This window comes from Pleurodeles waltl, chromosome 9 (genome assembly GCF_031143425.1).
Source record: "Pleurodeles waltl isolate 20211129_DDA chromosome 9, aPleWal1.hap1.20221129, whole genome shotgun sequence".
Lineage (NCBI taxonomy): Eukaryota > Metazoa > Chordata > Amphibia > Caudata > Salamandridae > Pleurodeles > Pleurodeles waltl.
In genome coordinates, this window is record NC_090448.1 from 1,091,769,612 (window position 1) to 1,091,789,868 (window position 20,257).

Below are 20,257 nucleotides of genomic sequence, written 5' to 3' on the forward strand. Positions count from 1 at the left end.
GTTGCAATGTACACAGCAGGTTATATATTTATAAGATATTGAATGCAAAGCAAAACAAATACTTCACCGTGTGAGAAACTATTTACAGCTTCATCTTTCTGGGGTCTGCAAGTTGATGACTCCGGTCAACTGCGAGAAAGAGATTATCTACCCACACGGGAGACTGGCAACTGGCACCAAGTTCCAGCCCGAAGTCCAGCAGATTCGAATCTAATTCTCTGTAGCCCGAGTCATCCCTACAAAAGCGTGCCCCCTCCTCTCAGCCCTGGGAAAACTACGCAAGCCTTTGGAAACTGGCCAGATCTCCTAGACTCCTCCTCTTCCCAAGCCTGAGCAGAAAGGAAAACACCAAATGTACCATCTCTTATCAGGTCTAGTCTAGTGTGAAGAAAACATCTTGGTTCATCTTGCGGAAAAACACAGCTTGGAAAAATACAGCTTGGATTCTCAACTGCAATGTCTAACTCCACGTTAAAGGCAATAGGCAGCTAACCTAAATATCAAATGTAATGTCTAATGTCATGTCAAAGCCAATAGGCAGCTGAGCTGAATACAAAATGTAATGTCTAATATCATGTCAAAGCCAATAGGCAGCTAAGCTGAATACAAAATGCAATGTCTAATATCATGTCAAAGCCAATAGGCAGCTGAGCTGAATACAAAATGCAATGTCTATTATCATGTCAAAGCCAATAGGCAGCTGAACTGAACAAAACATATAGGCCCTAATTCTGAGTCTGACGGGCGGCGGAGGCCGCCCGCCAGACTTCCCCCCTCCGAAATACCGCTCCGCGGGGGTATTCCGAGTTTTCCCCTGGGCTGGCGGGCGGTCTTCGCAAGACCGCCCGCCAGCCCAGGGGAAAACTCCCTTCCCACGATGACGCCGGCTCGTAATAGAGCCGGCGGAGTGGGAAGGTGCGACAGGTGCAGTTGCACCCGTCGCGTATTTCAGTGTCTGCTTTGCAGACACTGAAATACTTTTAGGGGCCCTCTTACGGGGGCCCCTGCCGTGCCCATGCCATAGGTATGGGCACGGCAGGGGCCCCGCGACTCCCCCTCCCGCCATCCGGTTCCCGGCGGGAGAACCGCCAGGAACTGGATGGCGGGAGGGGGAGTCGGAATCCTCCATGGCTGCGGAGCGCGCTCCGCAGCCATGGAGGATTCCTACGAGCGGCGGAAAGTCAGCGGGAGACCGCTGGCTTTCCGCGTCTGACAGCGGCTAAACCGCCGCGGTCAGAATGCTCGTAGGAGCACCGCCAGCCTGTTGGCGGTGCTCCCGTGGTCGGTGGCCCTGGCGGCCACCGACCGCCAGGGTCGGAATGACCCGCATAATGTGCTACTGGTGAACATTGAGCAACTAATATGCGCAGTGGTGAAACACAAAGTCATTGGTCAAACTCAATTAATATCATCACAATATTTCATGCTAAATTATTGTATTGTATTATGTTATGTTATGTTATGTTACGTTATGTTAGTTTATACTATGTTATTTATGTTATATGATGTTATTTATATTATATTATGTTGTTAGGTTATGCATATCTATGAAGAACACTCTCACCCGCGAGGGCATCCTAGCTGAGCAGATGTGTGCCTAGCCATGCCTCGCATAGGTTGGTTAATTGAAAAGCGAGGTCTTCAGCTTTTAATGGAATTCAGTAAGAGAGGCAGTGGATCTGATGTGAAGTGGGAGGCCGTTTAACGCTTTAGGAGCTGGAGGTCTTTCAATGCATTAGGAGCAACCATGCCCTACAAAGGACCCAACCATGCTAGCAACCATAGTCAATGCATGAAATGGTTAGACTCCCATCTCTCCAATCACTCTCTCTATCACCAGGTGCTCTAAACTTTAGCTACCTCTACATCTAGGCATTACACCAATGCTCAATCATAGGAGCCCTGCTTTCTACCATTACACTATCGCTCTCAAATACACCCTCTCCTTCTTTCACCTGTCGCTTGTATGGTTATATTTTCTTTTAATTTAAGTCATTCTTGTCTATCCATCACTCTAGAGTATTTTTGCCATAAGGCACTAGAAGGCCCTCAGCTACTAAATCCCTAATTCCTCCAAAGCTGAAATTATCTACTTTCCAGCTTCCACAGTCCTGTCTTCTACTGCTTGTCGCATGTCATTTATCCCACAGATTTAACCCCCTCTGCCAGAACTTCGGAATAATATTGGACTACAGTATATTCTATACTCTCAACTGCCAAAAAAATATTAACTATTGGGAAAATCAGCCTACACCTAGTCTCTGCTGCCCAGACAGTGATAAACACTTTTGCGAACAGAGAATTTAATTGCTCTAACAAACTACTTCTCAAGTATCCAACAATATGCCTTCTCCTTCCAGGTTGAAGTCATACACTTTGCATCCATAATATTATACAACATGCCTGACTGCTCAAATAGCACATCGCAAATACAACAATCGAGGCTCTCCAACAAATACCAAGCTTATTACAAACTACTCATTCTTGTATTCAAGGCCACAAATGGCCCGAATCCAATTTACCTGTTTCCACTATTCCCACTTTACACTCATTAAGGGCAGTATGGGATGCCAACTCCTCCCTACTAGCTCGACCCAATACCCCTCATATGCTATCATATTTCAGATCCATCACAGCTGCTTAGAAAACTACTGTGGAACTACCCACATCCAAATGAGACACCTACTGCCTTAAGAGCATTTGACCACCCAAACGTCCGGTTCATCATCTTCTCATTACTAACATCACCTACATCACCTTTCTTTTGCACACTATGGACTCAAAAAACTGTAAAATTGTTTCATCTGTAAAAATATTACTGTCCATATTTGCCTGGTTAGAGTTTGCCTTTGTATGGTAAACTCTTCATGGCTACATTCACACTGTCCAAGACATGTATAACCAGATTCTATACATGGCCTTATGGCACGCTTCTGTTATAAGTCTCCCAAACATCGATACATACAAGTAAGAAAAACCTAGATACAAATTTTGATCAATGCAGCAAAGATGCGCACTTCGCCTGCAGGTGGACCGCTTCAGATATGGTAGCCAAAGATGGATGTACTACTGGAGGTCACATAGACACCAACTTCCTCAGACTCAAGGCGTCAGATAGAAGAATGTCTCAAAAAAGGGACAAAGATCAGGTGATGTCTTAGGGAGAGTCAATTGCAACATCTTGTTTTAGTTATAAAGGTTCCAAAACCATGAAACACTCATTCAACTGTTAGCACTTATTTGAAATTACTTACATTTGATGTAAACAGTGGAATTCTTAAATAGGATTCTCCCGAAGTTAAAAAATGTGTTCTCCTACAAACAGAAGAATAAATGATACAGAGCTGTTAGATATAGTCAAATATATTCATAAAAGTGTTGTGCAGTTGTTGCCCACTGCTACTTTCTTTCTTTTAACCATGATTGTAAAGTTATGAGATTCAATTGAAAGAGGGAATGTCCCTGATGAGGTGGTAATCAAACAATGCCAACAACAATACTTACTATTCTTTCCTGGTGGGGATTACATTTATAGGTCACTAACCAACATTAGGCAATATATAAATATGCCAAGGGAATAATAACAACTTAAAAACCTCAGTGAGGCAGTAAGTCAATTATCAGCATTTACAATGCAATTGTTTCACTGGGCAGACTTGTAGAGAGGAAACATGTTTTGCCTAAATCAGGAAAATTACTTGATCACTCTTAAAAAAAAAAAAAAAAAAAAAAAAAAAGCTAGATTAATGACAGATTTTCTAGACAACCTCTGATTTTTGTAAATAGATTCAATTAAGACAAACAGTATGTAAATAATTCTTATTAAGATACCCAGACAATCTTACATGGATCTGGCTCTCCAGAACATACATTCGACAACCCCAGTTTACTAGTTCACACTTAGCCATGGAGTTTAAATTTGTCACTGTTTGCTCATTGGTCCATGAAAACAACAAAGAGGAGAAACCCCCTTTTTGTGTAAGATTATGAAAACAACAGCCATCAAGTCGCACTAACATGATGTGAAATATATAGCATGAAAGTATTGTAGGTAATGTAAACAGGCAACAATGAAAGGTATGCTCTATGTATTATATATGGGATTCAGCCATTAGTACAGCTTTGCAGCACCATCGACCCCAGTCCTGTTTTTCAAGGATTAAATTCAAGACTGAGGTCTGGGTTTCCCAATGAAGAAGAGATCTCTACCCTGTGCAGTGTTCTCAAGTTTCCCAAATCAAATGAAAAGATCATCCTGTCAATTTTCTGTGTATCCTGGGACTGATATTAAAATGGGATAGTAATACAGCAGGTAAACTGGACAAGGCACATGCATGTAACTGTAAACCCTGAGGGCTCAGCAAGCCCTAGGAGACATCCTTTCATTCTTGGATCCAAGCACACCCATTTAGATGGTAGCTGGTTACCTACTGCATTCAAAACCCCACTTCTCAATTCCTACAAGAGAACAACTTGGGGTTAGGGCACTGAAGCTTAGGTAATAAGGCTAAGAGGATCCTGCAGGAAACCAACATTTCCGTCTTCGTGGGTCCGTATGTTCCCATTAGTGTATGACGCTTCTGGAAGGATGAATGTGATTCCGCACCCCAAGCCCCATAACAGTGTCATTTCAATCTACCTGTGGGTCCACTTCAGTTGTCTGTATTGCTCATGTACCTCTTAGGATGGGACTCAGAAATACAAAACACAGGGCTACATGTACGTAGCATTTTGCACATCGCAAACAGCGAATCGGGCTTTGGTATGTTGAAACCCATTTTTGCGATTCAGTAAACTATTTACCGAATCGCAAAAAGGGATTGTGAGTCGCAATTAGGAAGGGGTGTTCCCTTCCTAATTGTGAGTCTCAGTCCCATGTATGATTGTTTTGTGACCGCGGATGCGGTCACAAAACAATCGCAGTTAACACCAGTGTCACACTGGTGCTAACCCATTCGCAAACGGGAAGGGGTCCCGATGGGACCCCTTCCCCTTTTTGAATGGCAGTAAAAAAACATTTTTTCAGAGCAGGCAGTGGTCCTATGGACCACTGCCTGCTCTGAACAAATGAAATGAAAACGTTCAATTTTTTGTTTTTGAAATGCATCTCGTTTTCCTTTAAGGAAATCGGGCTGCATAAAAAAATTAAAAATAAAACTGCTTTATTTAAAAGCAGTCACAGACATGGTGGTCTGCTGTCTCCAGCGGGCCACAATCCCTGTGAGAGCAGCCATTCCGAAAGGGGTCGCAAATTGCGACCTACCTCATGAATATTCAGGAGGTAGGGCATTTGCGACCCCCCTTGCAAATCGCAAACAGTGTCATTGACACTGTTCAACATAAGTTTTTGCGACTCGCAAATTGCGAGTCGCAAAACACTTCTTTCGTACATGTAGCCCATAATTCTTACATCATCAGTTCTATCTTTCCTTTGAGGGAAACATAGGGAGTAAATGAAATGGGTCATCATATTTGCATTGTATTGGAACACGTCTGTAGCGCTTGCCACTCTCTTGTCAACATCATGGCTCCAAAGCACATTCCAGGAAGACAGGTGAATAGCTACATCTCTGGTGCATGCTGATTTAAAGCACCAGGGGTTAGACTAACGCATTTTAATGCTGGTGTCCGCATCACTGTGCTAAAATGCATTAGACACGCTTGAAATCACCACTGGCACTGTTGAGAGGTGGGGAATGAGCTGTATAACAGAAGCATCCAGCTCACCTTCAGGTTGCTCTGGCTGCGTTGCTGCTGCCTATTTGAGCCCCTTGCTCACCCAGCAAGGCTGGGAGGGGTGAGTGCAACAATGTATCCCAAGCTGTTGGTTACAATTTGCGCTAAGCCTATTTGTGTTATTGGCGACGGTGAACACGTGTGACAGACGGTGACTGGGACACTGATGGCTGCAGGTCTTATTTCCCCTTGTTGCCATGCCTGCCCAGTTGGCTCTTGCATTGTTGTGTGCTATGCTGTTTAGGTAGTGCTGGCGGGCTCAGGATGTTTTCCCCTCTCGGCAGCTGCCCCCTATGGCCCGTCCGGACATAATTTTGGCATCCCGGACGAATTTGAATCTGCCCTCACCAGTGAAGCCCTCCGCCTTCATCAGCGTTTGTCCCGGTCCGGTGGAGAGGCTGTGACTGCAAACCTAACGTGAACCATGACAGAGACACCACAGCAGAGAGACTGCTGGCCATGCAATGACACCAGCAGCAGAAAGCAGCTCTGAATGAACTTAACACAGCAGAGCTGGCCTGAGAAAAGCCAAGAAGTGGTGGGTGAGTAATTGCTCAGCTGCAAGGTCATATCTGCAGTTTGTGTCGTCCTGACTGCAGCACATGAGAGAAATGGTACCTCTCCCTATGTTTTTATAGTCACATTTTATTGTTTTTGTGAAAAAACAAATACAGTAACAATACTGATAAACATTGCATCCATCCCTTCTACTCCTACAATTTGCGTGCCTCCTGCAAGCCCACAACATTGCAAAGAGTGTGTTCCGGTATAGTCATCAGACCGAAAATTCTCATTACCTCCCTCATGATCCTTTGGCGCTTTTGAGGGCATGCTCTAGCCCGTCTATCGGCTTCTCTCATTTGGCGCACCGGTCCATGACCACCCTCCACATTCCAGAGTTGGCACGTTAGGAAGTTCCAATTACATGTCATATACCTTTTATCAATAATCGTAGCCATCCCTACGAAAGCACGTCTCCTCAAGTGCCCCCCTAGACCTTCCAGAAGACCCAGCAAAGCTAGTTTTGGTGTCAGATTAACTGTTCCCTCCAACACCTGTACAAGCGTTGCCTCCAGGAAGTGGTGACACATGAGCACTGCCAAACCATATGGAAATAGTCAGCTTCTTCATGCCCACACCGGGCGCAGGCAGGTACAGGGAGTACGCTTTCCAGCCACAGGCATTTGGGTGTTAGGTCACTTGTGCATGCGGCTACAGTAGGGAGAACATTTAGCATTCTCTGCATAATTTCAATGTGGTCCTCCTCCGCTGCATATTTCCAGTGTCTCTGGCTATGAGTGAACCAAGAGGCAAGTCAGTCATCATGTGAACCCTGCTTAGATTTTTATAACATACAAGCAAAACTAAAGTCTATTAAAACGTAAAAGTGAAGTTTTTGTAAAAAGCACACCCTAAATTTAGGTTTTTTTATGGTACTCTTAAAAGGGACGATAAACAATATGGAGGCGCAGTGAAAAAAGGTACTTGCATAGGGTAAAACAAATTTTGTCTAGCAGGTAAAATGTGTTTGAAAACAGTTATTTGCTGTTACAGTGCACAATTTAGCCAATAGATGAAGGGGAAGGGGTTGGTGACTGACATAAGGGAGTTGGTGGGAGAAGGCATGTAAAGTCTTGGCTTGAAGCTCCGTGGTGACTTTCCGGGGCAGAGCTCAGTACCTGTCTCTGGCCTGCAGTGACTCTACCACCTCTAGCAAAGTAATGCTCTGCATGTCCAAAAGTATGGCATTTTAGTGCAGGATCAGCTTTGATAATCATGATTCAAATTACACCTAAATCCCCACTTGCCAACTGTCAAGGACACGGGAGAGTGTCTAGGAATAAATCATCCTGCGTTCACACAGCTCACACTACACTCACAAAGGTTCACTAGTCATCCTGCTCCTACATGGGCGCACCTTTTACTCTCCCCATCCACTTACAAGAGCACACTGGTCATCGAGTTCTCCCATGGGCACACCACTTGCACCTCTCACCCTGCACTTAAATAGGTATTCCTTTTACCCTGCACTCACACTGCACAACTCTGACTCTTGCGGCAGAAGCGAGCACGCGCAGTGTTCTTGGCGGCCTGCTCGGGCTGCGGTGGCGACAGTGTTTGGGGGCTGCAACCGAGTACTGTGGGGCGGATTTGCGGGGGAGCCTCCTCTCTTCCCATCCCACAGCGATGTGCAGTCTTTACAGGGACCAGCAGCCGAGTCGAGCCGTGGGCTGTGTTTGGAAACCTGAAAGGCCTCACTGGTGGTGTGAAAAGATGAGCTGGTCTCATGTTAAACATTGGGGTGTCCTCTACTGTCCCCTGAAGACATAAAACGTTAATCTTTGCCCTATGGCCTTGTGCCCTTGTGGTCAGATGTCACTTGGGGGCCTGGGCCTGTACGCTTGCTCGTTAAACTGTGACAGCACAGTGGGCCCACCACAGATTCTGGTCTCAGGTTGACATGTACTTGATGACTTAGGGGCGGGAACAGCCAGAGAACTTTTACCACATGGACTAAGGGGCAGTTGTTCACAAGGCAAAGGTGGAGGAAGCTGGGGGTGCGGTGCCTCATCAAGGCCATTGCCCTGTTCCCCAGACTAGAGGAACATCTACTTCCCCGTCTACTGATCTGCTGGTGCTGGCATTCCCCTACAGTGAGCCAGAGCTGCCTTGGGGTGCCCCCTCCTCTCTGGGGACTGCACCTGGCCTGAAGTGCGGAATCACCTGACATGGTCAGTGATAAGCCTTCACTGCCCACAGAGCATAGCAAGATTGACACATTTACAAAGCCGATATCCGGGGTGGAGGCCTTGTTTTCGTCCGAGGGGGCCAGAGGAAATGTGTGTGGGAGGGGAAGGGGCCACTGACGCCTGCAGACTATTATAGACATTTCAACGTTGGTGGAGGGAACAATTCATAGTTGATCTTTCCTTAATACGTCAAGATCTGCGCAACACAGAGGATAAAGTGGTCGATTATCAGAGCTGTCTCACCACTGTTAAGGGCTCTCTCCAATTCTGTCAGTCTGAGGTGACATCTTTGCGGCGAGCGGTGGCGCTGATGAAGACGAGAGTGGAGGATGCGGAGGGGCGCTCCAAGAGAAACAATATCTGTATTGTGGGAGTCCTGAGGGAGAGGAAGGTCCAATGCAAATGCCTTTCTTGCCTCCTGCCTTCAGACCTGGGCGCCCCTGGTTGCGGTCTCCCAGTTATCATCGCAAAGAGGGCCAACAGATTGCGGTTGGCGTTCCCCCCTGCTGAGCCCATCATCGCACACCTTCTGAACTATGCAGACTGCAACGCGGTTCTGTGATTGGCTCATTCTCAAGACACCATACTGTGCTACTCTACCAACAGTACAATTTTTCTCCAAGTCCAGCAGCGCCGTTCCTTTCAAGGGGTAAAATAGAAACTCTGCCCTGGGGGTACAATACATGCTGCTCTTCTAGGCGTGCCTCTAGGTGCTCTTTGGTGGCAAGTCGCTATTTTTCGACTTCAAAACTATCCATTCTCGCTCAAACATTCCTTTTTCTCCCACGTGCAATCCCTCCTACCGAGTTTCTTGTGAGAATCGGGACCACCAAGTATTGTCCTTTCACAGTGTTACAAAAGTTCTTTCAAGGGGGGCATTGATACCCCGGATGTACAGGGCTATTACAGGCTGGTGTGGCTCACTGTCCTCAAAGAGTGGTGGTTCTGGGGTTTATGGACCCCACTTACTCACCTGAGGGTAGGGCACTCGGATACTGTTCTGCTCTGCCTGCTATACGGAGGTCTGATTCCCAATGACGCCCCTCCGACATCCTGTGTGGCTTTGGAGACACCGACAGCGTCGAGGAGGGCTATAGGCTGGGAAGGCGCCTCACAGAGGAGACTCCCCTGAGGGAGGGCATCGCCCTTCGCCAAGTGCCATACCTACAGGGTTTCCAACGCTGGAACCGGATAGGCATCTCTAGATTGGAAGGTGCTCTTGATGGGAACACAATCAAGTCTTTCACCGCCCTCCAGGACGAGTTCCAACTTCATAAGTCCCAGTTCTTTGAATACCTACAGCTCTGCCATGCACTTACACCATACTTACACCAAGCAGGGGATATCCCGGAATACAGCCCTTTGGAAGCTAAGATCTTATTGACCAACATCAAACAATACCAAAATAACAGTGATCTATCGCTTATTGGTGGTTACCAGGAAATACGCTTTTTCAGCTCTTTAAGAGGTGTGAGAACGCAAACTCGTCCCAATGGAGGACAACAACTGGAGGTGTTAGCATCCCTGCAAGAGGAAGCAATTGCTTCTCAGTAGCGCCTCATACAATTAAAGTATTTGCACAGAGTATACTATACTAGAGACCAGCTGTGGAGGCGGGCATCATCGCCTCTGCAGACTTTTTGCCTTGCTTGACGGCCCCTGGAGACTTTTACACACCATATTGGACTGCCCAGTCCTGATTCCTTTTTCGTGCAGAGTTTTCAAATGTAAGGAGGGGGTGCTGGGCTTGCCTCTGCCAAGATCCCCACAATGTGCAATTCTACAACTGCCGATAACATTAATAGCAATAGATACCGTCAAGTTCTGTTGTGGTTGGGCCATACGGTGGCTAAGCAGGACATTGCTAAAGCATGGAGGAAGACATCCGCTCCCTCACTGGAGACCCAGAGGGTGGGGCTTGACAACTGCATAGACGTGAAATACCCAATATACCTTGCCAAAGGGTGCCCAAAGAAATACTACAAAATCTGAGAATGTTGGGCTACATACAGGGGCATACAGCTGGAGCCATGACCACAACTCCCAGACAGTTTAGCAGACGAAGGTGACATATATCTGCTGTAAGGACAACTCGAGAGATGGGGGGTTGGGGGGGGGGGTGAAAGAGTTGTTGTGGGGTGGTCTTGCAGTCCTCCGGGAGAGGATAGGTCTCTTTTGCCTTCTTTTTTACAACCTCATTTCTATACCTTTCTTCCCATTTTCTCCTTGGGCCTCTGCTTGGGGTGGTGAGGAGGGCAGTGGAAGTTTTGTTTTTTCTCTTTTTCACAACTGTGTTGTGATTTTATGTCCCTTTTCTGTTTCTGCAATATGATTGACTTTACTCATGACTGAACGTATGTATCAAGTGCAACATTTTACAATGTTGACCATGTTGTGGAACACTTTACACAAATAAAAATAGTTTGGATAAAAACACCCCACCCCACTTCGAATATTCACACTGTGGATAATTTTACATGTTAGTAAGGCCTGCCTGACCAGAATAGTATGTTTGGCATCATGTATTTGATTGCATTTTTAAAACAGTAAAATAGCTTAACTACAATGTTTAAATAAGTCTACACATATTTAAACATTACCAATTTAATGGAATTGTTGTGAAAAATCCGGAGGCGGGGCCCATTAAATTTTCTTTTCACCGTGGGGATGCAGCATTACAAAGTCCGAAGACCACTGGTGTAGGAGGTGGAGTGGCTTGAGGATGTTTCAACACAAGACCACAGGCTAAGGCTGCAGTGAGCAGAACTTCTGGAGTGCCAGGAAGATTGGGTAAAACAAACATTTTTGTTCTAAATGTCACTAATGCACATGGGGAAGAAAAAACAAACAGACTCAGAAGCCACTGCGTCATTACGGTGGACATAGCAACTATCATGGATGGGGGAAATCCCCTATTGGTAAGCTCTTTTCACTAGAACTTCTACCAAATATACTGCTGCTGACTCACAGAGCAATATTCTTAGCCAGTACTATCACATCATTGTGGAGGGTCTTTTTCTTGCATGCTGCCATATTATTCTGTTTTAATAGTGCAGCCATGTAAGGAGAGGAAATACCACTCAGGCGTCCATAGGAGTGCAAGAAGCAATGCACTCCTTCTCAGCAGCACCACACAAAATCTACCCAATCAGATACTGTAATCAAGGCAAACATGTGGACGGAGCCAGAGTCTCTCTGACAGTTGTGCTTCATAAAGCTTTTTTTCTGTTGATCACACAAGGTATGGCGACAGTCAAGCCAGACCTAAAAAGTAAATTTCAGAAGTATTAAAAACACATCCAGTAAAGTGCCTAAAAACATAGAACGTAGCACTATACTTTAACGTAAGTACATTAACGCTTTAAAAATAACAACTGGAGTTATGTAATATATTGTGGAGTACTTTTGATTATCCAAAAGCAGTGTAGTGGTTTTTATAATGGTATTAGTTTTATTCAAAATCACCCCGATTTCATTCTTTTCCTTTAGTGCCTTTAGTTCCAACCCCTTGCACCATTCCTACCTGCACCCGTTGTGCCCTTGACTCCCATTGAAAACTTGGTAATAAGTGAATGACAGACTATATAAACTTAGGTGGCATACAGTGTATAGATGGACACTCTGAATGCATAGACTTTCTGGCAGACAGCATGTGTCAGATCCAGGTCAGAGTGACATGGGGCAAGCAGGACCTACTGGGCCTCAGCCGTGGGGGCATGGGGTGGTTTGCCCTGGATGGCCCAGATTCTGTCCAACAAGGGCTTCACAAACTGGGCAACGTAAAATCCCTTCAGCACTTGACTCTTAGTCGTAGCACTTTGGAGCGGTCACACGCTTCTCAAGCAGGTAGTGTAGGGGTATGTAAACTCAGATCACAAAGCAGGTCAATATCAGTTTGTCCATAACAGTACTTTATTTGGTTAAGAAACATACTTTAATAAACACACTTAAAATAGTATCCTGCAGCAGGTATAATAATATGCACTGCCACTAGGGCTAATGCAAACTGTCTTTATTATCTTCCTCTTCTCTCTTTTACATGAGTCCCTCTTCTTGTGAGTCTCTGCAGGTCCCCATTAGATTAGGTTTGTGGGACATTAATCAAGGCTTAGGTGCAGGTGCCACAGTTCAATAATGGTTGTGGTCAGTTTAGTAGAGTTTCCTAGACACAGAAACAGGGCAGGTTTCTGTGTGTTTCAGCATCATGTGTCTCTGATCTTACTTGCTTCTACAATGAGGCAGCAATGTTCAGGATAAGCCGTCGTTCTGGGTAGGCTGCAGCAGGATGGCAACCAGAGCCACAGCCTTGAGTCCTTTAGTGAAAGAACATAATGGGAGTCAGTGAAGGCTCTTGGCAGGCATCAGATTCATTTCTGGGTCACTGGGCGCAGATGGGCTGCTTCAAAGCATCACACTAGGAGTCTAGGGGTGCACTTTGTATGTACTGCAGTGGTAACCTCCATGTACACAAGTCTTGGCTTTTACAGCGATGACCACCATGGACACAATTCTTGACTTCTGTGGGGATGTCAGCCACAGTAACAGCTCTGGCTTTTGGAGACTACATTCAGCATGGGCACAGCTCTTGATTTAGGCAGTGAGGTCAACCATGATTGATCCTATTGCACAGTGGCAAGGTTGACAGTCTGCTAAAGATTCCCTCTTGGAACTGCACTTTTGGAGAGACTGTACCCACCCTCTTCGAGCTCGCAGATTACCCTCTGCTCTCTTCTTTCTCCTGGTGGAACCCTCCATACTAGAGTCTGATGGTCTGTCGCATTCCCTGGACAGTTACACCTCATGCAGCTTGACAAGCTCTTTTAGTCTCTATGCAGGCAGGCTAACTTCCAGCTGCTTTAGGTCAGGGGTACAGCTCTTCCAGCAAGTAAAAGAGTCCATGTGATGTACCATCTCTTCTGGGAAGCTATCTGTCATACAGACACCAGTTCTGGTTGTACATCAATTCTCAGAGTAAGCTGCGGAATACTCCCTTCTTTGGTGAAAGGACTTGTAACTAGAGCGACAAGGATGTAAGTAGCTCCCAATTTTATGCGATCAATGCAGATAAGGAAGGTAGGAAAGGTTTGAGGCAGTTCTTTTAAATGTCCTCTATAGGTTGTTCTTCAGACACAGCCTTTGTGTAGTGATGCTCCTCACAGCAGGGTAGCCTCCAGCCTGGAGTAACTACAACAAAGGCCCAAAGAGGCATGAGGTTTATGCAACCGTCTTTTCACCAGCCCCGCGGATAGCATTGAGGATGAAGACAAAAGATTAGCCTCACCTAAAAGATCTCTCTCATCTTAAACAAAAGAGATAAGAGTCCTACCCGACCACCTGCCAAACAGCAGTACCATAGGAAAACTAATCAGCAGCTCCACTCAGCAGGAGCTGCTTAAGTGAATTTCTAAAGGAGCCTTGTCTCTTTGCTTGATTTTCAGGACTGACAGTAATACTCTTCCACTGTGTGTGAAAACAATGTCACCCACAGCTTGTGCACAAGAGCAGGCTACGGACCTACAGAATGGGACCTGCAGACCACCATTACTATGGCTCACTCAAGCATATACTGCATGCAGTACAAAAGCCACAAACACACACAATCCGCTTGGGATGTTAGTACTAGGATCTAAGTTAGTCATTGATTAGGCCTGTTCAGCCGTGAAAGCAGCACCACTGCAGATAGAAAGAAGGTCTGTGTGACTTTACTACATTGTCATATAAAGAGCAACAGGAGGGAATCATTTCAGCAAAACTCGGTAACTGTGCTTTAATTTCGCCTACTAAGGTTTTTAAATATGCTTGAATGTGTGTTTGGCTGCAGCAACCTACCAAGGCAGAAATGATTGTCTACTAAAGATGTCATATAAATGTGCAGGACTACCACTACCAAGATCCATTGTGTAAATCACCAGATAATTTAATCAAGTAATCAGGTGCCTGCAATCATTTGCTCAACCTAAGCATTTGGCCTGTGAACGAGGACGAGATGTCTGAAACGCGTCAGGTCTGGAAAATGTGTAAAGCATTTTTTTAATGTTACTGGCTTTGCTGCTTTCCAAAATAAACTGCAACTTGTTGAGAGTGCGCTTTCTGTGGCATTTATAAGAAGTGATAGTTTCTGGACATGAACTTAGAAACATTCATGTCCTGACGACGATGCCATTAATGAACAAAGAGACTGGTTAGTTATCATGTGTACTATATATGTGGCCTTTGTTCTTACTATAGGTGGAGCAAGTTTAAAGTCCTTTAAAACATATGCAAGAAAGGTTTTCACACAGCATACACCCTGAACTAGCTTATTCCAATGAGATTTCAGAAGGGACGATAAAGGAAAAGTAGACACAGAGAAATAAGGTAATTGATCCTAAATTTTCTGGTTTCACTTTGCGCCATTCAGCCACTAGATGGGTATCCTTTTCTCCCATTTCACATCAATGATTAATAACTAGCCTTTATTTAAGGAGCTACATCAGTGAATTGTGTTAAGCAAATACACGTATTACATGATACATCAAGTTGAAACAATAAGACTTTCTAAAAAAAAAAAAAACAGGTAAGTGTAGGGAAGTAAGCGTCCTCTATTCTAATGTCCCTATCACCTGCTTTCCCTGGCATAACAAAGACCAATTTCAGCAGAGGATGAAACACCTTCATTAATGGTAATTGCACACATTAAAAAGACAGAGGTCTCTGGCAGCTAACAGTCGTCATATGACAAAAAGGATGTGCAGCGCCCCGCTGCCAGCACACTTCCACATACAGTCCACACATGCTAACTTTTTGCATTTTTCATTACCCTCTGGATTACGGGTGACATTTCAGATGGGCTGGCTATCAAGACCCTGCAGAGTGCTGTGAAGCTACTTGAGAAAAACCTTGACATAATATCCCTCTCAGAGCACAATAACTTTACTCTGCAGAGTTTTCACGATCAGCTTCTTTGTAAAAGGAACAGGATGCAGTACTGAGAAAACACTCCTCTGCTGCAGGACTGGCTGGAGCGAATGGGCCTGGTGAGTGAGATCAGAAAGGGGTAGCACAAGCCACATGAAAGCTAAGCCTGTTTCTAGGTCGCAGCCTGTCAGACAGCACAGCTGTCTGGTTTGCTAGACATCTTGGGGACATTCAGAAAGTTGACCTAGGAATGCATTATGTCCTTTGCTTGCCATTGGCTTTGTGGTTTGTAACTCACATTTTCTTGCTTTCCATTTGTTTGCTTTATTTGTTTTAGGTTGACCATTTTGAGTTTTGTCCTTCCCTTGCCAAAACCTTATTTACAGTCTCCTTCCAACTGCCCCCTTCTGTAAAGAGGCCTGTAAATGTCGTTCTTATTTTTTCACATTTGCTGTGCACTCAAAGACTGTGGTCAAATAACAGGCCTTGTCTTCTGAGGGTGCTTGTTCACTTTTTTTTCTGACTTCAAACTGAGAGAATTTATGTGACAATCTTGCTGGATACTGGGGTTAGGAAAGAGTATTTTCTAACACACTACAACATTTAAATGAACTATGTAAGTATTTCAGAATATATCAAAATTAGGAACACAATGAATCACATTTGTGTTATTCCTGAAGTGTGTTGGAAACAAATACGCTGATATGATCAAAACAAATCATTACCCTAGCTGATGCAATCCCCACACATTTTCGTCTGTGCACTGCATAGATTTATAAGTCAAACTGTATGTCAGTGCAAATGTAATGGTCATTTCAATTAAAAATGTGTTGTCTGCAATGGCATTGTGCTACCACACCATAAATACTCCACTCTACTATGCGCCACTCTGCTCTTCCCTGTACCACTTTAGTCTATGCCAAGGCACTCTTCGCCACTCTACTCTACACCACTGCACTTTTTGCCACTGCACTCTACACCACTCCAGAATAGGCCACGCCAATTTACTCTGCACAACTCTATGCCGCTGTACAATGCAACACTGCACTCTATGCCACTGCACTCTGTGCCAATAGACTTTACTCTGTAACACTCAACTTTATGCCCCTGCACTCTATGCCAAGCCACTTTACGCAACTATAATCTACTCTGCACCTCATGCTACTGCATGCTACAGCACTTTACTCTATGCCATTACAACTCTATGCCACTCTACCCAACAGCATTCTGCCCTGCACCACTCCACCCTATACCACTTGACGCTATTCTGAAACAATCTACTCTACACAACTCTACTCTATGCCGCTCTACTCTTAACCACTGCACTCTGTTATAATGCACTGTCCACAACTGCACTTTGTCACTGCATCCTACTCTGCATCACTGTACTCAACACCACTGCTCTTTACAGCACTTTACTCCACTCTTCTCCTCCGCACCTGACCCTCCAGTCAGGAACACTGCACTCTATGCCACTCCACTATGCACTACTTAACTCTCCACTACTGCACGCTATACCACTGCACTGTACAGCACTATACTCTACACCATTCTATGCTACTCACTCTGCACCACTCGACTCCACTCTGTGCCACAGCATTGTATGCTGCTGAATTCAATGCAAATGCACTCCAAGTCACTATACTCTGCAAAATTCTACACCAATGCACTCTAAATGACTCCACTCTACTCCGTCACTCCAGTGTATGCCACTCTACGTGAGTCCACATTATGCCTCTCCAATACATGACACTATCTGGCAATCCACAACACTCCTTGCCATTCCACTCTACGACACTCCACACAATTGTCCTGTACGCCACTAACTTTTAGCCATGCTGAACTTCAGCCTTGCTGGTGCACAACGTGGCTAAAACACATTGGCAAAGCCAATAGCTTTTGCATAGGTGAGACCTATTGGCTTTGCTAATGTTTGTTACCTCAAGGTTCCACAAGTACCTCGAAATGAGCCAGAGTTCAGCATCAGGCTTGAGACTGGCTCAAACTATTAGTGGCTTGCCCACCTCTAATATGCACCAGAAACACATAGCCAATGTAAATAGTTTAAAGTAAATCTGGTAGAGATTCTACCCAGCAGCGACGAGAAGCAACCTGCAGGTGTGCACTGGGTACAGACAGCAAGGATACTGGAGGTGAGAAGTCCAGTTAGGGGTGGCAGATGACCAACTACAGGAGAGCAATTCAAAAAGGGCAGCCAAGATACATGCTCTGCAGCCAGTCCTCGAGTCATCAGGACTAACAACTTAGTGGCTATTTGGTGTTTCCAGGGTTAAGAATGTTGGTGTTCGTAGTAGTTGGAAAATGCTGTAGATGGAATGAGATTAGCAGTTTAGATAAAGTGTAGGAAGGGTGCGTTTATGGCAGGAAAGGTGTGGGATGAAGCAGAAACAGCAGGGGGTGTACCAAAGGCCTTTTTCAGGTCCCAACAGGCCAAAGCAGGGAAATTGATAGAGGAGTGTGCCATTATACACTGTGCCCTTCAATTGTATGCCCTGCTCAAACCTTGATAGGTGCAACCAAAAAAAGATGGTGCAAAGGTTGAGCCTCCATGAGATCCTTTTCTTTATTGTCAGCTGCTTTCATATCCCTGAACCACACGGCGTCAAGATTCCTCATCCAGTATACTGCCTGGATCAACATCCTGGTTGTGTTATGGGTGAGGGCAAAGCGCTCCGTCCATTCTGTAATCTCTCTTTGGGCTTCAAACCACGCCCATGTAACGTCAGTCACTTACATTGGTTCGTGGGCTTGCCTTTTAAAATCCGCTTGCTTTCATTTGTAAAAGGCATGCATACGTCATGCCTTTTCCGGTGTTTAGCCCACTCACACAGCACCGGTAAACTATTAAAAACATACAAGGTTCGATGTTTTCAGCCCGGGGTCCGGACTACTTAATCTGTTTATTTTCCACACAGCGCAATCGCCCTGCGTTTTTTCTTTACAACGCTAATAGCTCTAACTCGAGCAAATGCGAGACCCGTTGCATTGAAAATGCTTGTTTCCATTGACCCCCCACGCCATACATGCAAACGCTCCCTATTTAAGTGGTAGACTCACTTTTTGAAGTAAACATCTCCCTCTTATTTTTATTTTCCAGCCAAGTGTGAGTTAACTTTGAAATTAAATCCCCCGACATTTTTTCTGCATGTCCCCCTCCCTGGTGTTTCACAATGTTGGCATATGTGCTACGTGTTCCCCCTTCTCAGTAGGCGAGTGCATTGATCCCTGGAGCTGCCTGCATTGGGTACTTTCTGCTCCTTCAGCTCCCTTGAATGTTTCCCCTATAACTCTCTCATCGTTCTTCAGCTGTCATGTCAAACCCACTGTATATGAGCTGCTTGTACCATTATGCTCGTTTATGTGGTCTTATCAACACTCCAGACCCTCTACAAGAAAATGACTGCTTCATCAGCCCACTTGGGAATCGTTGCAGGTGGTCTCTCGCTATATCATAAAGGCAACATTTTCAGAAAAGGAAAGTTGGAGATTTTTTATTTTTTTTTAGAGAAATGCATTTTCCCCATTGGCTCCTACTGAAACAGTGCTCATATCAAGCGGTACTCCAATCCGTATTGCCTGCGGTGTGCTACAGTCTCTGCCCCCGATGTCTACAAAGGCCCCTGTAGTTTCCCTGCCTCTTCTACAAGGATGTGGTATAAACGGCTAGAGCTGCCGAGATCGAGTCTCGGGGTCGGATCAACACCCTGTTATTCTGGGTAAATCACTTCATCGCCCTGGGCCTATAAAACATAAATGTAGCCTTATGTAATGTAACTGGTGATAATTTAAAGAGCTCCAGCCCCTACTGGTCGAGTTCGCGCTATATAAAACTGCAAATATATAAATACCCATCAGTTCACTGAGGAGAGGAGGAAGGGGTTAGTTTCCCATGTCTTTAGCAAGCCTAACTGGGCCCTTCATTCATACCACCGCCTGGTTAATTAGCTTCCGGATTCGCATCAATTGGTGCTTCACTCTGCCCAAGTCTCCTGACAGAGAGTCACCGTGTTGACACCCACGGCCCCCATTAGTGCCCAACCCCTATGTCACTTACCGTGAGCAGAGTAACGTTCCACTTGGACACTTCGGCCGCTTCGGAGGGGCACGGGGGTAGTAATAGTGGCAGTAGAAGAACAGCTGGCAGCCAGCACAGGCTGCTGTGTGCAGCCATGGTGAAGAATGACAGCAGCACTGACCCGCCTCCCGGGGGAGGGGCGACCTATGAAGGCAACTGTCCGAGAGCACGCCCACCCTGCACTTCCGCCCGACCCACAAGACCGTTCGGGCGTATAAACAGAAATAATTGAAGGCAGCGACTAATGACAGCTAACGCGGTGGCCATCTTGGACAAGCTTCTCCTGTATGTTAAACGGAAGCGTAATATTTGGAAGGCGCCACGAATGAAAACACTATTTCAAAATACTTGCAAGACCTAGCAATTATTTGATATTTCGTGTGTAAGTAAAAAATGTATTGATTCCGTATATTAAAGGCCCTTTTATCTCAAACACATTTTCCTTAAAACGCTTGATGTTTTATTTTGAACTGTGGCTGAGATTTAAGATGTGCTATTTTGGTTAGTGTAAGTCTGCCACGTCAGTACAAAAATAATACTTTGAATGTCCTGCCGTGCTATAAATGAAACCAAACTGTATTCTGCAATGACAAATCCAAAGATGCCGGAGTAACCCTTCCTCAGAAAACTGTCCTCGGTTGCACATATGTAAGGTGGCTATCTTAACGAATGTCCTTCAAACTGCACTCGTTCTGATAAAGTAATCATAATAAATGGATAGTTTAGCGTTATATTTAGAACCATGTAGAGATCTTAAAACAAAACAAATATATATATA

General features: G+C 45.1%; 1 protein-coding gene across 2 annotated transcripts in view; it reads right to left on the bottom strand.

Moving 5' to 3' along the window:
* TMEM87A (transmembrane protein 87A) overlaps positions 1-19,661 on the bottom strand; it is a 140,156-nt gene extending 120,495 nt beyond the window's left edge. The window contains exons 1-2 of one of the 2 annotated variants that reach the window (XM_069208783.1): positions 19,459-19,661; positions 3,255-3,315 (exon numbers count right to left, since the gene is read on the bottom strand). In XM_069208783.1, the coding sequence (XP_069064884.1) occupies positions 3,255-3,315; positions 19,459-19,575 (178 nt within the window). In that variant the 5' untranslated portion in view covers positions 19,576-19,661. The remainder of the gene's footprint in view (positions 1-3,254; positions 3,316-19,458) is intronic. The other variant, XM_069208782.1, reaches the window with a different exon arrangement.
* Positions 19,662-20,257: the final 596 nt, after the last annotated feature.